The sequence below is a fragment of the Rousettus aegyptiacus genome, unplaced genomic scaffold, assembly GCF_014176215.1.
Source record: "Rousettus aegyptiacus isolate mRouAeg1 unplaced genomic scaffold, mRouAeg1.p scaffold_m13_p_1, whole genome shotgun sequence".
NCBI lineage: Eukaryota > Metazoa > Chordata > Mammalia > Chiroptera > Pteropodidae > Rousettus > Rousettus aegyptiacus.
Window position 1 is genome coordinate 19,619,460 of NW_023416284.1, and position 18,246 is coordinate 19,637,705.

An 18,246-nucleotide genomic window follows, 5' to 3' on the forward strand; every position below is an offset into this window, starting at 1 on the left:
GTGGCAGCACCTGGAGCTGGGGGAAAGTGAAGAGCCAAGACAGGGCCTGGTCCCAGAACTGGCCCAGGGGCCCCCATAACGCCAAGCAGAGGTGATCTGAACTCCTACAGACGCATGCGCACGCGCGCGCGCGTGCGCGCGCACACACACACACACATACACACACACACACACACACCTGGATTCAGGCATATTTGCAAACAAGTACACAAACACAGACACACAGGCATGTCACACAAGTTCAAAACAGACCTCTTGATTATTTCCCTCTGATCTGCTTCTCCCTGTCTTCCTCATTCTAGTAAATGCCACCATAATTCACTTGAATGCTCAGTCAAAACACCTAGAAACCATCACTGGCTCCATCCTTTACTCCACCACCCCCCGCAGTCCTATTGATTCTGCCCCAAAACACTGCCTGCATCCTCCCCATTCTCACCCAAGACGCCATCCTCTTTTGCCCCAGGAGCCTGCGAACCTCTGCTTCCCACCCAACAGCCAGCAAGAACTTTCCAAACTTGTAGCTGTTGGCTTTACTCTCCTGCTTCAATCTTCTCGGTCTCATTTCATCCACCGTAAAAGCCAAAATCTTTCCCTTGGCCTTACCAAGTCCTTCATGATCTGGCCTCCGTCTCCTGTCCAGTGCCTCACCCTAGAAGCTGAATTTGCCAACTTACTTTTCTCCCAGGGGCTTTTACACCAACCCTTCCCTCCTCCTGGAAGGTTTTGTCTCAGATCTTTGCTAGGCTGGCTCTTTGACCTGTCTCACTTCATAGGTCACCTCCCCAGACTGGCCTTCCCTGACCACCAGATAGGGAAGAGCCCCAAGCCACTTTCTACTACATAACTCTGTATTAAATCTCTGTATAGCTCTGGTGTGTGTTCATTTGCGTATTGTCTTTCTCTACTTATAAGCAAGAGGCTCCATGAGGGGCCTTGTCTACTGATACTCACTGTCCTACAGCTGAGCGTGGCGCACCACAGGCACCCACTGGGGAATTAGGGGGCTAATGCACATGAGCACTGTCCGCTGTCCAAGCCTAGACACAGAGGTGCACCCACAGGGGATGTGACACGCAAGCACACACGCGAATGTATATGTGTGCAAATACATGCACACATGCAGCTTCTGGGTCATAGAGGAGAATCTGACATCAGAGGACCAAGGTATCTTTCTGCTTCCTTTGGTTTCTCTGGGTGTCTCTGGCCTGTCTCCTTACCACGTCAAGGTCTCTCTCACTATCTCTGTCCTCTTTTCTGCGTCTGTGTCAGATGTCTGCTTCTCCAGCTCTCCTTCCTCCCTCTCTGTGACTCTGGCCCCTCTCCAGCACCCTCTTGCCTTTGTCTCTCTAACTCCCATATCTCTTCGTTTTTGGATCTGCATCTCTAACTCTGCATCTCTATGTCTGTGTCTCTGACCTCTGTCTTTTCTTACACTTTCCTTATTTTTATGTTCTTGTCTCCTGTCTCTCCTTATCTCTGTTCTCTGCTTCCCTGTTCTCTGCTGCTCTGCTTCTCTTCACCCTATCTCTGTCTCTGTCTCTGTCTCTGTCTCTGTCTCTGTCTCTCTCTCTCTCTCTCTCTCTGTATCTGCATGTGTCTCTGTTTCTGGCTCTGTATCTCTGACTCTCTGTCTCTCATTCTCCCTCCCTCTCCTGGCCCTAAATCAGCCTTGTCACCATGTCTCCATAGCCGTTCATGTTCTTGCGGCAGGAAGACCCATCTTTCACCTCTGATGGCAGCTTTATAGTCTCCTTGGATGAGCCGTTGTGCCACTCTGCTGATGCCCACCTCCCCTGCAGGGCCATTGTGAGCTGCACACTGACACCCCTGGCCTTGGCAACATCGGCCCTGGCAACATTTTTAGTTGCTCAATCAGGGCATCTTCAGTAGCTTGTGGTGCCAGGCACCTGCTTGGTTGGACCACCATGGAGCTTCTGGAGAGGCAAGCTCAGACTCTGATGGACACTGCTGTGGATGTGGCAATGGTCAGACGGGGAGGCACTGGGGGAAGAAGGGAGAACAGTCCAGACATCCTGGGCCTCAGCTTGGTTGTCCCCTAGCTCTGCCCATCTATTCTGGGGGACCTGGATTCCAGTCCTACCTCCACCCACTGTGGGACCCTGGGCCCACCTCTCTACCGTACCATGAGATAAATCGTAGGATCCCACATTAAGCCACCTGGTGTGTTAAAGTACCTTAAAGCACCTTGCCTGATTACTGTACCTCAGTAGTTCTCAGCCGGGGCAATTTTGCTCCCTCGGGGGCATGTGGCAAGGTCTGGAGACATTTTTAGTCGTTACAACTTGAGGGGGTGCTACTGGCATCTAAAGGGTAAAGCCAGGGAAGCTGCTAAAGATCCTACACTGCACAGGACTGTCGCAGTCCCCATAATACAACATTATCTAGCTCAAAATGTCACTAGTGCCACTGTGCTGAAACCCTGCTCTACCCCAAGAGGAAGATTCTGCTCCTCAGAACTCCCACACTCTCTGACCTCCTTTAAACTCTTAATCATACTCTGACCAGGGGTGGGGGCCATTAGAAGACACCAGAGTTTGATCCTGGCTCTGCCTCTAATAACAGTAGCTAACATCTTTTGAATCCTTCTAAAGTGCTGGCTGGCACCATACATAGAGAAATTCAGTTCAGTCTCATAATAACTACAGGAGGCCCAGGTGCTATTATAATCCCTATTCTGAGCATGAGGAGCATGAGGAGGCAGGCAGAGAGAAGGTGGGTAATGATCTCAAGGTCACACAGCTAGCAAGGATAGAGCTGAATTTGAACTGGAGCACAGGTAGCACTGAGGACCCCCAGACTGACCTGGCCCCCAGCTTCCTTCTAGGCACTGCCTCACCCTCAATGATCTCTTTTGACGCAATATTTTGCCCTCCAAGGCCCTGGTAGGATAATTTCTATACCCTTACCCACCCATCCCTTTGGCTACCAACCAACTCAAGTCAGTCCTGCTGTGCTATGTGACCTTTAGCCAGTCCCTAGGCCTCTCTGAGTCTTAGTTTCCTCACCTAAAAATCAAACAAGAACTCAGCATAGTGGCTCTACAGATGGGGGTTCCAACCCAGAATAATTGGGTTCAAACTCTACCACTTACTAGGTATCCGACTTTGGGGAAATCACTTCGCCTCTTGGAATGAACTTCGTTTTTCTTGTTGGTAAAACAGAACTGTCCACAGCTCACAAAGATGCTCTGAGGATTACCAGAGACGACTCATATAAAGTGCTGAGCATGGTTCCTGGAACTCAGTAGGTTCCAGCTATTCCGTACATATGTCGAAAGAGTGTAACCTCTTCACCACAGCACACACAATCTGTTGGCAGGCTTCCTTCACCAACTCCCTGCTCCCCCCCACGCCCCACCCCACCCCCAACTTTTAGCTTTGAGACTGTCTTCACTTTCCTTTCCACCAGGGGGTGAGGAAAGCAATAGTCTCCCAGAAGGGGTAAATCTGAACAGAAAGAAGCTTGGAAGAGGGAGGGTTATAATCAATTATCCACCACTGATTTACCTGAGTGTCTTTGGGCCCTGCTAGACTTTATGCCATAGAAAGAGCTACTTTTGCTACATTTTATTCCCGGAGACTATGACAAAGACTAAGCGATTTATAAACATTTCCTGGATGAATGAAAGAGGGGGCCCAGTGCCTTCTGAGGACAAACTCCCCCCATGGAGGGCAAGCCAAGGAGTGTCCTGGGTGAGGTGTGGTGAAGAGGGGAACATCCAGGGACTCCCAGATTCTTTTCTTGCATTCAAGAGCCTGAGAGAGTTAGACTCGTAAATTCTTCGAATCCTGGAATCTCTGGTTGGAGATAAGTTTGGCTACTGCCCAGCCCCACCTCCTCCCAGTAGTGTCCTGGGCTGGGCTGGGGAAGCTTGACAGCCTAGTTAGAAAGGGAGGTTGAGGGAGGGAAACTTTAGGGCGAAACCCAACTTTTTCTTCATGGCAGAAAATAAAACCAAACATCAGAAAGGATTTGATACTGGCTCTGCTACTTCCTGGCTTTGTTCTCTTAGGCAAATTTCTTCACTTCTCTGAGCCCTTAGTTTCCATATCTGTAAAATGGGGTGATGATGATAACACCTAACCACACGAAATTTGGGAAAAGATTAAATGAGATAATGCATGAAACTAAGCCAAGCCCATGGTAAGCACTCAAAAATGTTCGTTATTAACATTATTATTATTGGGGAGTGATTCACCAGGGACTTTTGCCTTGTACCTCATACCCACATTCATCTCCGATGGTCCCCTCTACCCAATCACTATTTACATAGCCGATTGTATGTAGTTTTGAAAGGGTGATGACATTTCTGAAGATATACAATAGTTTATTTTTCCTATGAAGTGACCTGAGTAGCATATAATATGTAAAGAAACAAAACCAGTTGGAGTATCGTCAGCCTTGACCATTCAGAAACAGTCTGACACTGGTGTTCGGACAAAAGGGGGACAGGTGGTTGAAGGCAGGAGGACAGAGCCTGGGACTGGGGTGCAAGGCCAGGGTCTGCCTTGATGCATTATTTGCTTTAAGGAGATTCTCTGTTCTTTGGCAACAAGGAACAGTTGAATCTGGGGACTCTTGAGCCCCTTCCAGTTCCCAAGTCTGATGTTAACTAACTTGCTGTGATAGGATTGAACCCAGGATTACTGTAACTCCCAAAATGCCTATGCTGTTTTTTAAAAAAATAATTTTAATCATCAGGACAATCCTAAGTATCTATCATTATTCTCATTGTATGGGTACATGGTTGCCATCCTCAACTGGAGCAACTAAGGCGACAGGCCCTAAGAAGTGGCTTACTAAGAGGCAGAGCTGGGATTTGAATCCAGGGCTCTTACAGCACACTCTGCAGTACGATTCGCCCCTTCCTCCCTTTGGAACTCAGTTTCCTCATCTGTAGAGTGGGAATGTTAGTTAGCTCCAGAACGGCTAAGATCAGATCCACGCTGGGACTTTTTGCTCCTCCAGGCCCAGGTCCCCACCCAGACAACAGCCCCTTGGGCCTGGGCGGGAGAGAAAGGCAGGTGTAGACGTGATTGTCCCGCCAAAGAAGGGGGCGGGTCGGTATGTCGCCGCCAGACACACGAAAACAACTAAATAAATCAGGGCCAGGAACTCCAAATCCTTCCCGGCTGTGGCTGCTACTGCTCACCGGCCCGGGAAGCCATCGCCTGGCCGGCTCTCCGGCAACCTGGCACAGCCAAGAGCGCAGAGTGCGGCCAACAAAGTCGAAGTGATGCCTGGCCGTCAAGGCAGCCCCGTCTCCCGGAGAAGGGTGGGAGGCCCTCTCTGAAGGGTGACTCAAGCCTCCCAGACCCCCTCCCGGATGAGCACGTTCAGGCGCCTTGGTCTATTTTTAGAGCCGGCTCCAGGCCGGAGCGCAGAGAGGCAAGGAACAAGGGCCTCGTGGAGGCGCAGGCGCCTGACCGGCTCCTTCAGATCGAGGCTCAAGCCCCAGGTTATCCGGCTGTGTATATGGAAAAGAATGGAAGCACTTTGAGTGGGAGTAGGGGGTTGCAGGGATGAGGTGCAGGTTCAGAGAATGCATCCCTAACCCCTTTTCCCGCGCCTCCCCTGAAAAGTCTGGCAGTTCCAGGGAGCTGGGAGCAGCCTCCGGAGAAACGACCCCTGTTAAGTCGGGCCAGACTGTGGGTCTCTCCGGCTATTGGACTGGAGGCCAGAGAGGGCGAGGCTCTCGGGTGACTCAAACCACTGAGGAGGAAACAGGAGAAAGCTTCCAGGTTCTGGGGAGCCTGACCCAACCACGCCCCTGGCCACGCCTCCAGACCACTCTGGCCACGCCCCTGGCCCGTCTTGGGCCATACCCATGGCTGGAGTGCCTTCCCGACTGCACCCTAGGCCCCGCCTCCTACCTGGCTCCGCCCAGCTCTGGCCAACCTTGCATCTAGTTCCTAAGGTAAAGAGAAACCTACATGCCTAACATCTGACTGCCTGGGACTGCGTCTGGGGCCTGGAACAGAAGCGAGAGGAAAAGGGGCCTCCTCCCCCAGCGTGGGGTCGGGGAGACGGAGAGCGTCGGAGGACTTGCTGCGGTTGATGTGTAGACCTCTAGTCTGAGGACGTATCTGTCTGTGAAAGCCGGGCGGTCTTTGAGGCTGCGGTAGCTGAGGCAGCCCCGAGCACGGAGACACCCCTGTGTATGCGGACACAGAGCGGCACACGGAGACACTAGGGGCAGGGCTGAAGCCACAGTCCTGGGGTGCGGGAGCAGCTTGATATCCCCAATACATGAGCTCTCGTGGCGAATTCAAGAACGCGAAATTTGAGGAGGCCCAAGTGGAGGCCCAATTATTGGAGGGTAAGAGGCGGAGGATGAGCGGTGGAGTCGGTCTCCCAGCACCAGCCCTCCATCTAGTGGGAAGTTTGGGAATTGCGGGATGCAGAGGCGGGATGGAGAAGGGATCCACTGCACTCCCCAATCCTTCCTCTCCCTGGCCGTCCCACTGGTGCCTGTACACCACCATCCTGCTCAGTCTGCTCCATCTCAGTCATTCGAAGACCTGTCCTCTCTTCCCCACAACCCCAAGTTCTGTCCCTTCTTCCTGATACTTAGGTATAGATAATCCTCTTCTCTCCAACACCACCCAGCCACTGGTCCAGGCAGCCACTGTCCTTTGCTTGGATTCCTTCAGCTCCTGCCAACAGCTCCCTCTGCCTCCAATTTTACCTTCTCCCCAACCATTCTACCACTACCCAACGAGTGCTTATAAACCAGAAATCTGGTTGTGTCACTTCTTTAAAATCTTTCTATGGTTTCTCATGGTCAAGATGAGCTTCAAACCATAGCTTGGGATTTAGAAGGCCCCACCACCCAGCCCCACCTCCTTCAGTCCTAGTCTCACAAGGCAACCTGCAGTTCCACACATCCCTCGTTGGCTCTCACTTTGAGGCCTTCACATCTGCTACTCCCTTTTCCTGGAACATTTGCCCTTGATGTCTTCGAGGCTCAGTAGAAAAACTGAGACCTTTCCTGAGTTCCAGGTGTGAGTTAGGTAACCCTTGAGATGTTCGTTGTTTTGCTTTCCTCCCAGTTCTAAGATGGTAGCCAATCACTTTGATTTTCCTAGCCTCAGGGAACTGTGCTGGGCTGAACACGAAAGCTGCTTGAATTCCGATGGCTCATCCTGATTTTTCCAAAAGCTAACCTGGAAGAGACTGTGCTAGGTGTTCTCAAGGGATGAGAAGAGGACGATGTGGACAGAAAAGGAAAGAGCAGCTAGCCGAAGAGAGGGCAGAAGTGGGGGTCCTGCGAGCAGTGGGGACCTGTGTCCAGCAGCCCCTTCCCTGACAGGTGATTGGAACTGTGGTGGACAGGTGGCTGTGTACTTGGGAAGGCTGGAGCCCACACAGGGGTACTAGCCTCAGTGCCCCCAAGTGGCAGAGGAACAGCCAAGCTGCTGAACCCCAAGGGACCATAAGGGCTAGGCAACTGGTATCTCTCTCTGACCAGTGTAGACCAAAGACGAGGCACCTCCTCCATGCTTAGACTCAGGTGGGACACCAGGTCCTTGTGCAAGCCTCTACAGGGGCCCCAGTGATGGCTGAAATTGAATTTTCTGCCAACTTGTTGGAAAGGGCCTTGAGTGAATCAGATTGGGACTGATTTAACGAGAATTTTAAAATGGGGTATTTCTTGAATTCGTGTGCCAAGCTTTCTACCTGCTCTACCTGTTATATCCCTACTGCAGGGCTGAGGATGTGTGTGCCTTATTTTGAAGAGAATCCTCAGGACCCAGCGTGGCACCTGGCACATAGTAAGTTCTCAAAACACTATTTGTTGAATTCATTTTTCCTTGGTAGCGAAAGAAATCTTTCTAAAACCCAAGTTGGCTTCAGCGATTTCCCCAGCAATCCTCAGAACAAAATCCAGATTCCTATCATGGCACACAAGGCCACTGTGATCAGAACCTATCTCCCTCACAGCCTCATCTCTGCAGCCCATCCTTCCCGCATTCTCCTCTGCAGCCAAACCACATGATTTGCAGTTCCCCAAACTTGCCAGGTTGTTTCATGCTTCATGCCTTTGCTTACGTGGCTCCTTCGGCCTGGAGTGCCCTTTCCCCTTTCTCTGCCTGCTGAGCTTTCAATTAGTCTTCAAAGCTCAGCGCAGTGTTTCCTTCCTTAAGAAGCCTTCCCTGACATGCTCTCCCTAAAGGCAGAGGAGACCCCTCCTGCTCATGTCCATGTATGTCTCCCTCTTCCCCCAGCCCTGTTTCCTGGATTGTGGGCTTCTCTAGTGTAGCAAGTCCCCAGCCTCCATCACTGTGCCAGATACACATTTGGTTCTCCATGAATGCTCACTGTCCACTGAGCATTAGCCTTGACCCTCCATAGACTCATGATGTAACCTCGAGCAACAACTCCCCTCTGTGGGCCTCAGTTTCTCTTTCTGCACATGGAGTAGAAGTCAATGGTCTCTAAAGGCCCCTCCTTCCCTCAGTTGGGTTTGGAAGTGATAGCATGTAAAACATAAGTCACCTGTGTGCACTGCAGGCCAGCTAAGGGCAGAACATGCTCAGACATGCAGGTACACATGTAGCACCCCTGCATGGCACCTGGGAGCAAGCCCCTGCCTAAATGACTGCACATGATACTCTCACACAAAAGTGTACATGGCCTTCTGGACATGGATGCTTTGTCCTCCAAGCCCCCATCCCAGATCAATCATTGGCCCTGACAGTGAAAATTTCAGCAGCAGTGGGAGCTGCCTGTCCAGCAGCAAGTTAATATGCAAGGAATGAGCCTCTTGCAATATGCATGCCGCGAGGCTGGAGTCCTATGGGGCACTCCCCTTCCCAGGCCTGCACATGCAACACTACCCCTCTTACAGCCCCTGCAAAGGCTGGACACAGATACAGTGGGTCTGTGGCAGGGCACTGAGGGCCAGAACTTTAGCTCTGCTCCCAGGATACCACCTCTTGATGTCCTATGGGACTTTTAAGCACTACACTTTCATTCATTCATTCATTCATTCATTCAAAAACATATAGTAAGTTCCTATTATATGCCAGGCAATGGTATCTCAGTGACTATCACCCTGTTGTGGTCTCAGTTTCACAGTCTAGTGGGAGAGACAAACAATATAAGGACACAGACACTATAATTTCAGATCAGGAGAAGCGGTACTATGGAAGGATTAGAGTGATGTCCTCAAAAATGACTCAGGGGGCAAAGGGTATGCAAAGAGGCCTTTCTGAGGAAGTGTCATTAGAGCTCCCATCAAAAGATGAGGATCCGGCAAAATAATAGCCAGGAAAGAGCCTTTCAAGTGGAGGGTACAGCACATGCAAAGGCCCTGGGGTGGGAGAACCTGTGAAATGTGTTGGAGGAACAGAAAGGAAGCCACATGTCTGGAGCTCCATCAGTGAGGAGAGTTCTAGAGACTCAGTCAGAATGATGGGGGACCAGATCAGGCCCCTCCCCTTGGGCCACAGTGTGGAGTCTTAACTTTATTCTAAGAGTAACGGGAAGCCCTTGGAAGGTTTTAGGCAGAGGAAACAAAATCTACCCCGTTCCCTTGCTTTCATCCAACTTGGTATCCTTTTTAGAGACCATGTCTTCCTCATCTTTACCTTGTCAGTATCCAGATCAGAGCCTGGCATGAGTTGGCATCAGACAATGTTTACTAAATAAGTGAATGATCAAGTCAGGCTCTCCTGGTTCAAGGCTTGACTGAGCAGCTCAGAGTGGGCCACCTGGGCTACTGAGGAGTCCTTGGGCAGCTCAGGATGGGACCAGATTATGACATTTCAATACCCTACCCATTGAAAAGAGTCTGGTGTTCCTCATACACAATTCATAATGGAAATAATACTAATCCATGAAGCACAATATCTGCACTTATGCTAAAATGAAAACAACTTTTTGGATTTTTCAATTGCAAAATTCTGGTTAAGTTCAAGGAAGCAGACTTTCTTGCCACATACATGCGTCGTTGCCATCTTGCTGGTGCCCCAAACTGGACTATCTGCCATCAGATCACCCAGTGCTAGATAACAGGCCTGGCCCAACTGTCCCCTCAGCGACGTGGTCTTGGCTCATGGGTTGGGGATAATGAGGAGCACCAAGTGTGCCATGGTGGCCAGGCGCCTGACAGCCGACGGCCCCACAGAAACAGTCTTGGCAGCTTCTCAAGGCTGATTTGGCAGCTGCTCAATGTGAGAACTCTGGGGAATATCCCTCTGGGCCATGAAGGCCTGCCCATTCCTGACCCTCTGAAAACTGTACAAAGTGACCAAAGCCCTGACTTCTCAGAGGAGAAATCTAAGGCTCAGTGATTACTTAACTTGCCCAAGGTCATTCAGCATGTTGGGAATGCAGTTGCTGTTTGAACACAAGCCTGGTCCCCAATACAGACTTCATTCCCTTCCTGAGGGTGAGTGGGCTGGGCTGGGGAAGAATGCCAAGGGTCCCAGCTTACCTGCCCATATCTGGATCCATAGACCTGACAAAATGAACAGGGGGCTGGCCCCAGCCCAGCCTTGATATGATCCCTGCCCTCCCCCCAGCCTCTTTCACTGCCCAGCTGGGCTTTAAGCCTCTAAGCTCAATGCACCCCCAAGCTCCTTGCTGAGCCTGGAGGTGGACCTTTACCTCGAGGTTCCCATGTGGGTTTCACACAGGCACAGCACTGGGCACCCAGGAGAGGTTCCAGAAGCCTCAGCTGGCACAGCCCTAGCCTCTTACTTCTCTTCCACAATGCATACTCCACAGGTTCTAACCTTCCCTCCATAATTCACCCCCCAGCCACACCTGCTCTGTGTCTGGACCCTGCAGGGAATTAGACTCAGCCACAGCTGGGAGACAAGTGGACCCTCCTCCCCATTTTACCTCCCTCTCTGGAGATGCAGCTGGGGAAACTCAAAACAAAGCAGATGAGTGAGTCTTAGGGAGAAGGAAAGCTGGCAGCACTCCCATGTGCAGGCCAGTTTCCCCAAGCCAACCTCAGGCTGAGCTCTGCCTCCACTGAGTTTAGGCACCACCCCCACCCCCAGTGGGTGGGAAGTGACAAATGAGCTTGAAGAAGTGGAAGAGGGGAGTTGGCAATCGATGGCATTAACATGGTGCCCAAATTAAATATTGACTTTCTTGGTTGACTCTAGGGATACTTGGATTGATGGCTGGGCCTGTGCCATGCCACTGCAAGGGATGGGGACATACCAGCCTGGAGCAGCCCAGTGGGGGGCTAACAGCACATGTGAGGAGGGCTTGCATCTGCTCGTGCCTGGTCAGAAGCATGAGCAGAGCTGCAGAGAGCCCAGGGCACTATGTCTATACCTCCATCTTGTGCCCTGGGTGCTCCCCATGGAGCCCAGAGTTCCCTCCTTTCAAAAGGTCTGAGGTTTTGTTGAGTGCCCCTATCCCCTTACCCTCTCTTCAGGGACAGTGGCTGGCCTGCGGCCCAACAAATGAGCAGAACCAACTTCTATGATGATTTTCATTACCAGGTCTTAGGACCCTGCCTCTCAGGATGGTAAGGCTGGTTATTTTTGGTCTACCATTATGTAGGATCTTGGGGGGCCTTTCCATTCCTGGAAACATTCCATCATCTCCTCCAGCTAATTCACCTTCAAAGCCTACAGTGGGACATGAGCATATCTCCCTCTTTTCATAGCCCCACTTCAAGAACTGTCTATACCGTCATTTCCTCCCACTCAACCTACGGCCCACTCCCAAATGGCTTTGTGATTCTAGCCCAGCCCTTCTCCAGAGTTCCAGTCCTATCTAACCACTACTTCCTATTTGAAATACCCCCTCGACCACCTCCAAGGTACTTCAGGGTTAACACACCCAAGGCCAAAGTTATGACTGTCTCTCCCAATGCTTGTCCTTTCCCTGTGCCCCAAATCCAATGACATGGTCATCTATGCAGGTGTGTAAGACAAGCCCATGGGTCACTTAGCATGTCGTAGGACCTGAGAGGGTAGGGGGTCTTCCTGCGGTTGGTAGCCTTGAAGGAGTTACAGGGGAAATAACAGGAAGTACTGGGGAATGGCCCTAAAAGCCCCATCTGTGGACCCCATGAGCTTCCAGAGTGGGCAAGAGAAAGCCTCAAGGGTAATAAGTCTAGAGAGGCAGGAGTTGGCAGCATCCCACAACCAAGTTCTCCCTCAGGCCACCTAGGCCACCTAATTTCCTTTTAATTGGTACCTAATGGAAGTAAATTAAACCCAAGTGAGTTTTAATGTGTCTGTTCAAGTACCAGTCCCAACCTGCCCCCTTCCACAGTCTGGGACTACATATGGGAGGAGAGAAGACAGGCTCTAGGGGTGACCGCAGGGGTGGGGAGAGGGGGTGCAGCTTTCCCCCAGCCCTGCTGAGGTTCGCCAAATACCAGTCCACAGGTCTCCTCAGGACTTTCTTCTACTTCCCAGCACACCCTCCCTGCCCACCCATATCCCCCAAATCCCTAGATTCCAGGAACACTGACTTAGTGCCTATTTTGTGCTGGTACTGGGCTGGAGACCATCCCTACCTCACCTCCTTGAGCCCTCACCATGATCCAGTGAGGCAGGTAGTACTTGTACCTCTTTTTCACAAAGGACACAGCATTGGCTTGCCCAAGGTCACTGCCTTTGTTCTGTCTAGAGCTGTGCTCTCCAATACAGTAGCCACTAGCCACATGTGGTTCCTGACCACTCAAAATGTGGCCAGAATGAACTGAGACGTGCTGTATGTGTAAAACACACACTAGATTTCAAATATGCAGTACAAGAAAAGAATGCCAAGTGTCTTGCTGATAATTTTATTATGTGTTGAAATTATTTTTTCGACATATTGTTAAATACATTATTAAAATGAATCCCACCTTTTTTTACTTTTTAAAGTAAAAAGTACCTGTTCTTCCTAGGTGGTCTCCCGTCCAAGCACTAACCAGGTCCAACCCTGCTTAGCTTCTGAGAACAGACATCGGGCTTGTTCAGGGTGGCATTGCCATAGACTGTGGTCTGTGGCTCCACTAGGGCATGAACTCAGGACCTTCTGCATGTGCTAACTGCTATACTATGGAAACATGTCTTGTATTTTTTTTTTTTTTGGATATTCTCTGGGGTCTGATCTTATGGAGGAAGGGCCAGACTGCTCACCCATGACCCTGCCACAATCTGGAAGCCAATACAAGACTGCAACTGAGCTTGGGTGAGCCTCTCAGGGTGTTTCTTTATCTCCTGGGAGGGTAGCAGGTCCCTTTCAGAACCATGGACAGCACCCACAGCTGGCTTCCCTCTTGGGGGTTATAGAATAGGATATAGAAGAGGCCCAGGAGGGAATAACTAGGGGAGAGGTAGATACTACCTGCACAATGCCCCACCATGAGTAAGCTCACAGCATGCTCCAGATGCCCAGTGAGGAAGGCTGGGTGAAGGCTATCATTATCCCCATATTGCAGATAAGAAAACTAATGTTTGGAGAGATTTGTGCATTCCATCTGTTCAGTCAAGATCGGCTGATAACCTGCTCCCTGTGGAGCCTTCAGCTGAGTGCACAAACTGAACCAGGTCAACAAAGAGGGTAGCAAATCTGCATGAGCAGAGTGATAGTAAAAGTGTATACCAGGCTGTGGGAGCCCAGTGAGTGCAGACTGCTGGGGCAGGGAGTTTAGGGACAGCTTCACAGAGGGGGCCACTTAGGCTAGATCTGGGAGAATGAAGGGGACTTTGCCAGTGTAAGCAGGAGGGAGTTCCGGGCAGGAGGAAGGGCATGTGCATAGCTGTGGAGGTGAGAGATAGGCCTGGAGAGGTGGGCAAGGGCCACATTACCAAGGGTTTTGCATTCTAGACTAATTCTAGGCTCCTTGGAAGGCTTCTGAGCAGGGCAGTGGCCTTGCCAGATTTGCTTTTTGGAAAGATCACTCCTGGGCCAGGTGAACAAAGAACTGGAAACTGGAAGCAAAGAGAACAAGGGCAATGAGGTAAGAAATTCAAGTCCAGGAAAGAAACAACAGGTTGTTAGACATGAGCCCAAATGGAAAAGTTAATAGGCGTACAGTTAAGGAGACTCTATGTCAAGGTCCAGTGACCTGTCCAAGGCGACATGGCAAGTCAGTGTCTGAGGGAGTGGGGATTGAGGGCCAGAGTGAAGCACAGCCCTAACACAGGAAAGCTCTGCCCCGACCATGAAAGTGGCGAGTCTCAAAACCCCCAGGAGCTCCTGCTGCAGTTGTGGTGGCTATTTAAACAGAATCAACATGGTGAATGATAAACTTCCTCCCCAAACCAGATGCAAAGCAAGAAACTACAGAGGGGAAAGGAATGCACTTTTCGGCTAGGCCCCAGAGAGATCCTAGTGGTGGCCACTGGAGCCCAGGGCTGGGAAGGAAGGGCACAGGAACACAGGCACTGAGATGACTTCAGGTGGTGGCTCAGAGAAAGGCCAGGCCCAAGACATGGAGTGGGGTCTGCTGGTGTAGGGTCAGAGACAGGGGCTTTGTGTGCACAAGCCTATCTCCCACTTCTGGGAACAGACCTCCCTCTTTGAAGACCTACAACCTCTTTCCCTCCCCTTAGGTTCTCAAGGGGGCTGAAATCATAGTGCCCCACCTCCTGCCTGGGGCCAATCAGAGCCCTTCCTTGGGGATTTGCTGATTGGAAATGGAAAGAAAGTTTCTTTCTCTCAGGGTGCAAAGCTGAGTGATGGGAATTGAGAGATGGAAGCCTGGTAGACCACAGTGGGTGAGCGACTGCAAGGGACGGAACATCTGGCAGCGCGATGACCCTGGGTTCCATTGCCCAGTGCTCGCCACATGCCTGCAGCTGTCCGTGCTGCAACCTGTAATTCTGGAACGAACAGAGTTCTCTCCTGCCTAAGCTGGCTGCTACTGGGATTCTGCCACTCCCAGCCACGAGTCCCAGTATAGTCACTTACAAGCTGTGAGAGTTTGGGAAAGTCACATCCCTCTCCGACCCTTCATCCCTCATCTGTAAAATAAGTCACAATATCTACCCCCAAAGACTCAAATGTAGTGCTACCTGAGTATTTTGCACACCTAAGTTCTGGGGCTGCTCAAGGAGGCTCCTATAGCACCTAACCCCTCCCTCTGACATGTCGGCCATCCCCCAGAGACTGTCAGATTTCTAAGGGCTTGCACCTGTGCCTCAGAGTCCCTGGGGAGGAGCCCAGAGGTGTCTATGTTGCTAAATGACCAGGCAAACAGCTGCATCTGTGGCCCCTGCGCCTGTTGCTGCCTGACCACAGAAGGGCCATGGTGCTTACTGTAAGACGTTTCCACACACTGATCCTACACCCCCCTCTTCCTGGGTGTCAAGGCTCCATTCACTCAGATATGTAAAGTATATGCCCAAGCAATGAGTTTCTCATACTTGCCCTCTGGCACCAAGCCAGCCTGCCCCCTGCACCCTACATCCATCCTGAGCCCTTGAACCCAAGGCTCCACCACAACCCAGCTCCCTGACACTTCCCTGCAGCCATAAAGATCACGTCCCTGGAAAGTGAGCTTAAGCTTCTTATCCTACCAGGGGGCATCGAAAAAAGTGAGGCCCCAGCCCTGCCTCTGACTGTGGCCTTGAGCAAGTCACTTCCACCTCTGGCCTCGTTTTCCTTTCCGCAAAAAGGACAACCTAAAATCTTCCAGCAAGGTTGTGGTGAGGCGTCAGGGGTCGTGTGTGTGAAGCTCCTGGCACAGAGCACAGCATGAGACCAAGTGCCAGGAGAGAACAGCTGATGTTTAAAGAGCTTATTCTGTGTCAGGCACTAAGTGCTTTAGAAATATTAATCTATTTTATCCTCTTAACAACCCTATGAGGTAAGTACTAGTACCATCCCCATTTCACAGACGGGGAAACTGACTTTACTTGGGCTCCAGACCAGGCAGTCTGGCCTCTGGGCTCTATTGAAAAGCAGCCATGACCATCGCAGCCACTGGGGAAGGCCAGCTGCAAGGGGCCCGACTCCACATTCCCAATCTGCTTACCCCAGGCCCCGACAGGGAAAGGGATGTGTCCAAAGTCACACAGGGATTCAAGGGCAAAGATGGGGTCAGAGCCCAGGCACCCCTCTCCCAGTCAGGGTTGGCCTGATCCCATCACACAATTAGATGAGATCAAGTGAGGTGAACCAAGGAGACAGAAGAACAAAGTCGGGGTCCCAGGACTAGGCCTTCACCTGGGGGAAGCAAATAGCTCAGCGGCAAAATCCACAGAGTGAAGTTTATTCCCAACAAAGTTCCCCTCCCCCCTTCCCAGCCCGGGGCAGGGACAGACAGGCTGGGGCAAAGACGGGGCTCCAGTGGCTGAGGGGCCTCTGAGAAATGGGGAAGGGCCCCGGCCCCCCAGGCCACACTGTGTCTGGCTCCCCAAGCCTCGCTGAGTCCACTGCGCCTCCCTGCCCAGCTCTCGGGAGAGGGGAGGGGGCGCTGGCTCCTGGGTAGTTCCAAAGTGGAGTGTGAAAATAGAGAGATATATATATTTATATGCAGTGGGCAGTCCGGCGTGGCACTCACACCTCTGTCTGGAAGTCGCCATCTGGTGGCTCTGTGGGCTCCCAGGCTGCTGCCCGGTGCAGGGCCAGCCGTTCTCGGGGTTTGGGGGGCAGTGAGCCCAGCGTCATAGACTTGAAGGTACTCCAGCTCTGATGTCGCCGCTGTTGGGATAAACTGGGACGCTCCCCTGGACTGGGCTTCTCCTGTGGGGAGAAGGGAAGGGTCCGTGAATATGGGCCAATACCCTCTTACCCACTGTACAGAAGGAACTGAGGTGGCTCAGAGGAGGCCAGTGATGCCCAGTTACTAAGCAATCAAGTGCCAAAGTCAGGTTCAAATCCAGATCCACCTGGATCCAGAGCTGGCCCCCTGACTCCATGTCTCCTAACTGCCCACCCTCCTCAAGATGCTGGTGGAGTCCCCGTCAATGCTCCCCATCCCCAAGCAACTGTTGCTTATGACGTGGGTAGGCCCTTGGCGAGGCAGGCTGAAGTTGCTCAGGCAGGATAAGTGAGCGGGGAGGGATTGAGTCCCTCAGAGCCCCCTCACCCCCACCCAGCCCAGGGAGACTTACGCTGGATATGCTCCGCTCGGCCGCCCCACCCGAGGACACACTCCACCGCTTCTCCCTCTGTAATGGGGGCCACGGGTCAGGGTCTGACCCCAGGGGCCACTGCACCAGGTCAGGCCCTGAGCTTTAGGCAGGGGCAGCCATAGGAGGAGGCCTCACCTTAGCCGTGGACTGGCTGTGGTAGCGGTCAAAAGTGTGGAATTTCTGGTTGAGCTCATGGTAGAGTTCTGAGTGCCGTTTCCGGGTGTGCATCACCTTCTGGGAGCCACAGGGCATCAGAGGAGGTGCTACTCACTGCAGCAGCTCCGTAAACCAGCCCCCCACTGAGGGTACTCGGCATCCTGGGTCCCCATATCTCTGCCCACTGCTGGGCCCTCTGGGACAAGACCTGGCTCTCTTCATGGATGAGGAGGCTTCAGGCTTGGGCAGGGAGGGGATGTTGGGAGGATCTCACAGAAACCACAGTCTCGTGGAGTCAGGCTCTGTCTGTAATGGGACTTGGGCTAATTTTAGGAGTGGACCCTCCAGGGACAAATGGCCCTCCAACCCCCTGGCCAACACACACACACACACACATAAACACAGCACTTACCTCAAAGTCCAGATCTGAATACCGTAACTTCTTTCGCTGGGAAGAAGCAAGGAGACAGTGAAGGAGAAGAAAGATTTTTACCACATGCGAGGGTAAAAAGGGTTTCATAGACTGGAAACCTGATACCCCAGGGCTTGCACACTGCACCTTTCCTCAGCCCAGGGCCAGGAGCTTGAAATCCTGAAAGGGCAGCCCCTGGGGTTGTAGGAACAGGGGCTGAGGCCTGGGGGATGAGGCGAGGCCCTACCCCACCACAGGCCTGCAGCTTAGGCTCCAGGCCCACATTCCCTGCTGCCCCTACAATATATACATATGCAGGAGACGCTCACAGGGAACACACACACACATTGGATCATGCACACACATGCAACTGCACACAGGCCAAATGTCCCAAGGCAGACATCCAACATGGCAGGGACATGGATTCCCACATGGGATCACAGAGCAGATGCTTCTTCCTCTGTGCCCTGGATTCCAGCCTTTTGCCCCATCTCGCCTCTTTCTCATTGCCAGCCAAGGGCTCCCCTCTCCCTGGAACCCTCCACTTGTCCTGCAAACACAAGAACTCAGGTTTTCAGTCCTTCCTTTGATGCTGCCTTGCCC

General features: G+C 51.9%; 1 protein-coding gene across 14 annotated transcripts in view; it reads right to left on the reverse strand.

Moving 5' to 3' along the window:
* Positions 1 to 16,193: 16,193 nt before the first annotated feature.
* Positions 16,194 to 18,246, reverse strand: part of ADGRB2 (adhesion G protein-coupled receptor B2) — a 36,671-nt gene continuing 34,618 nt past the window's right edge. For 5 of the 14 annotated variants that reach the window (XM_036231236.1, XM_036231225.1, XM_036231220.1 and 2 more), the window contains 4 exons: positions 17,644 to 17,679; positions 17,211 to 17,309; positions 17,055 to 17,111; positions 16,194 to 16,683 (listed from right to left, as the gene is read on the reverse strand). In XM_036231236.1, coding sequence (XP_036087129.1) covers positions 16,498 to 16,683; positions 17,055 to 17,111; positions 17,211 to 17,309; positions 17,644 to 17,679 — 378 coding nt within the window. In that variant the 3' untranslated portion in view covers positions 16,194 to 16,497. The remainder of the gene's footprint in view (positions 16,684 to 17,054; positions 17,112 to 17,210; positions 17,310 to 17,643; positions 17,680 to 18,246) is intronic. The other 9 variants (XM_036231216.1, XM_016150407.2, XM_036231199.1 and 6 more) reach the window with 8 other exon arrangements.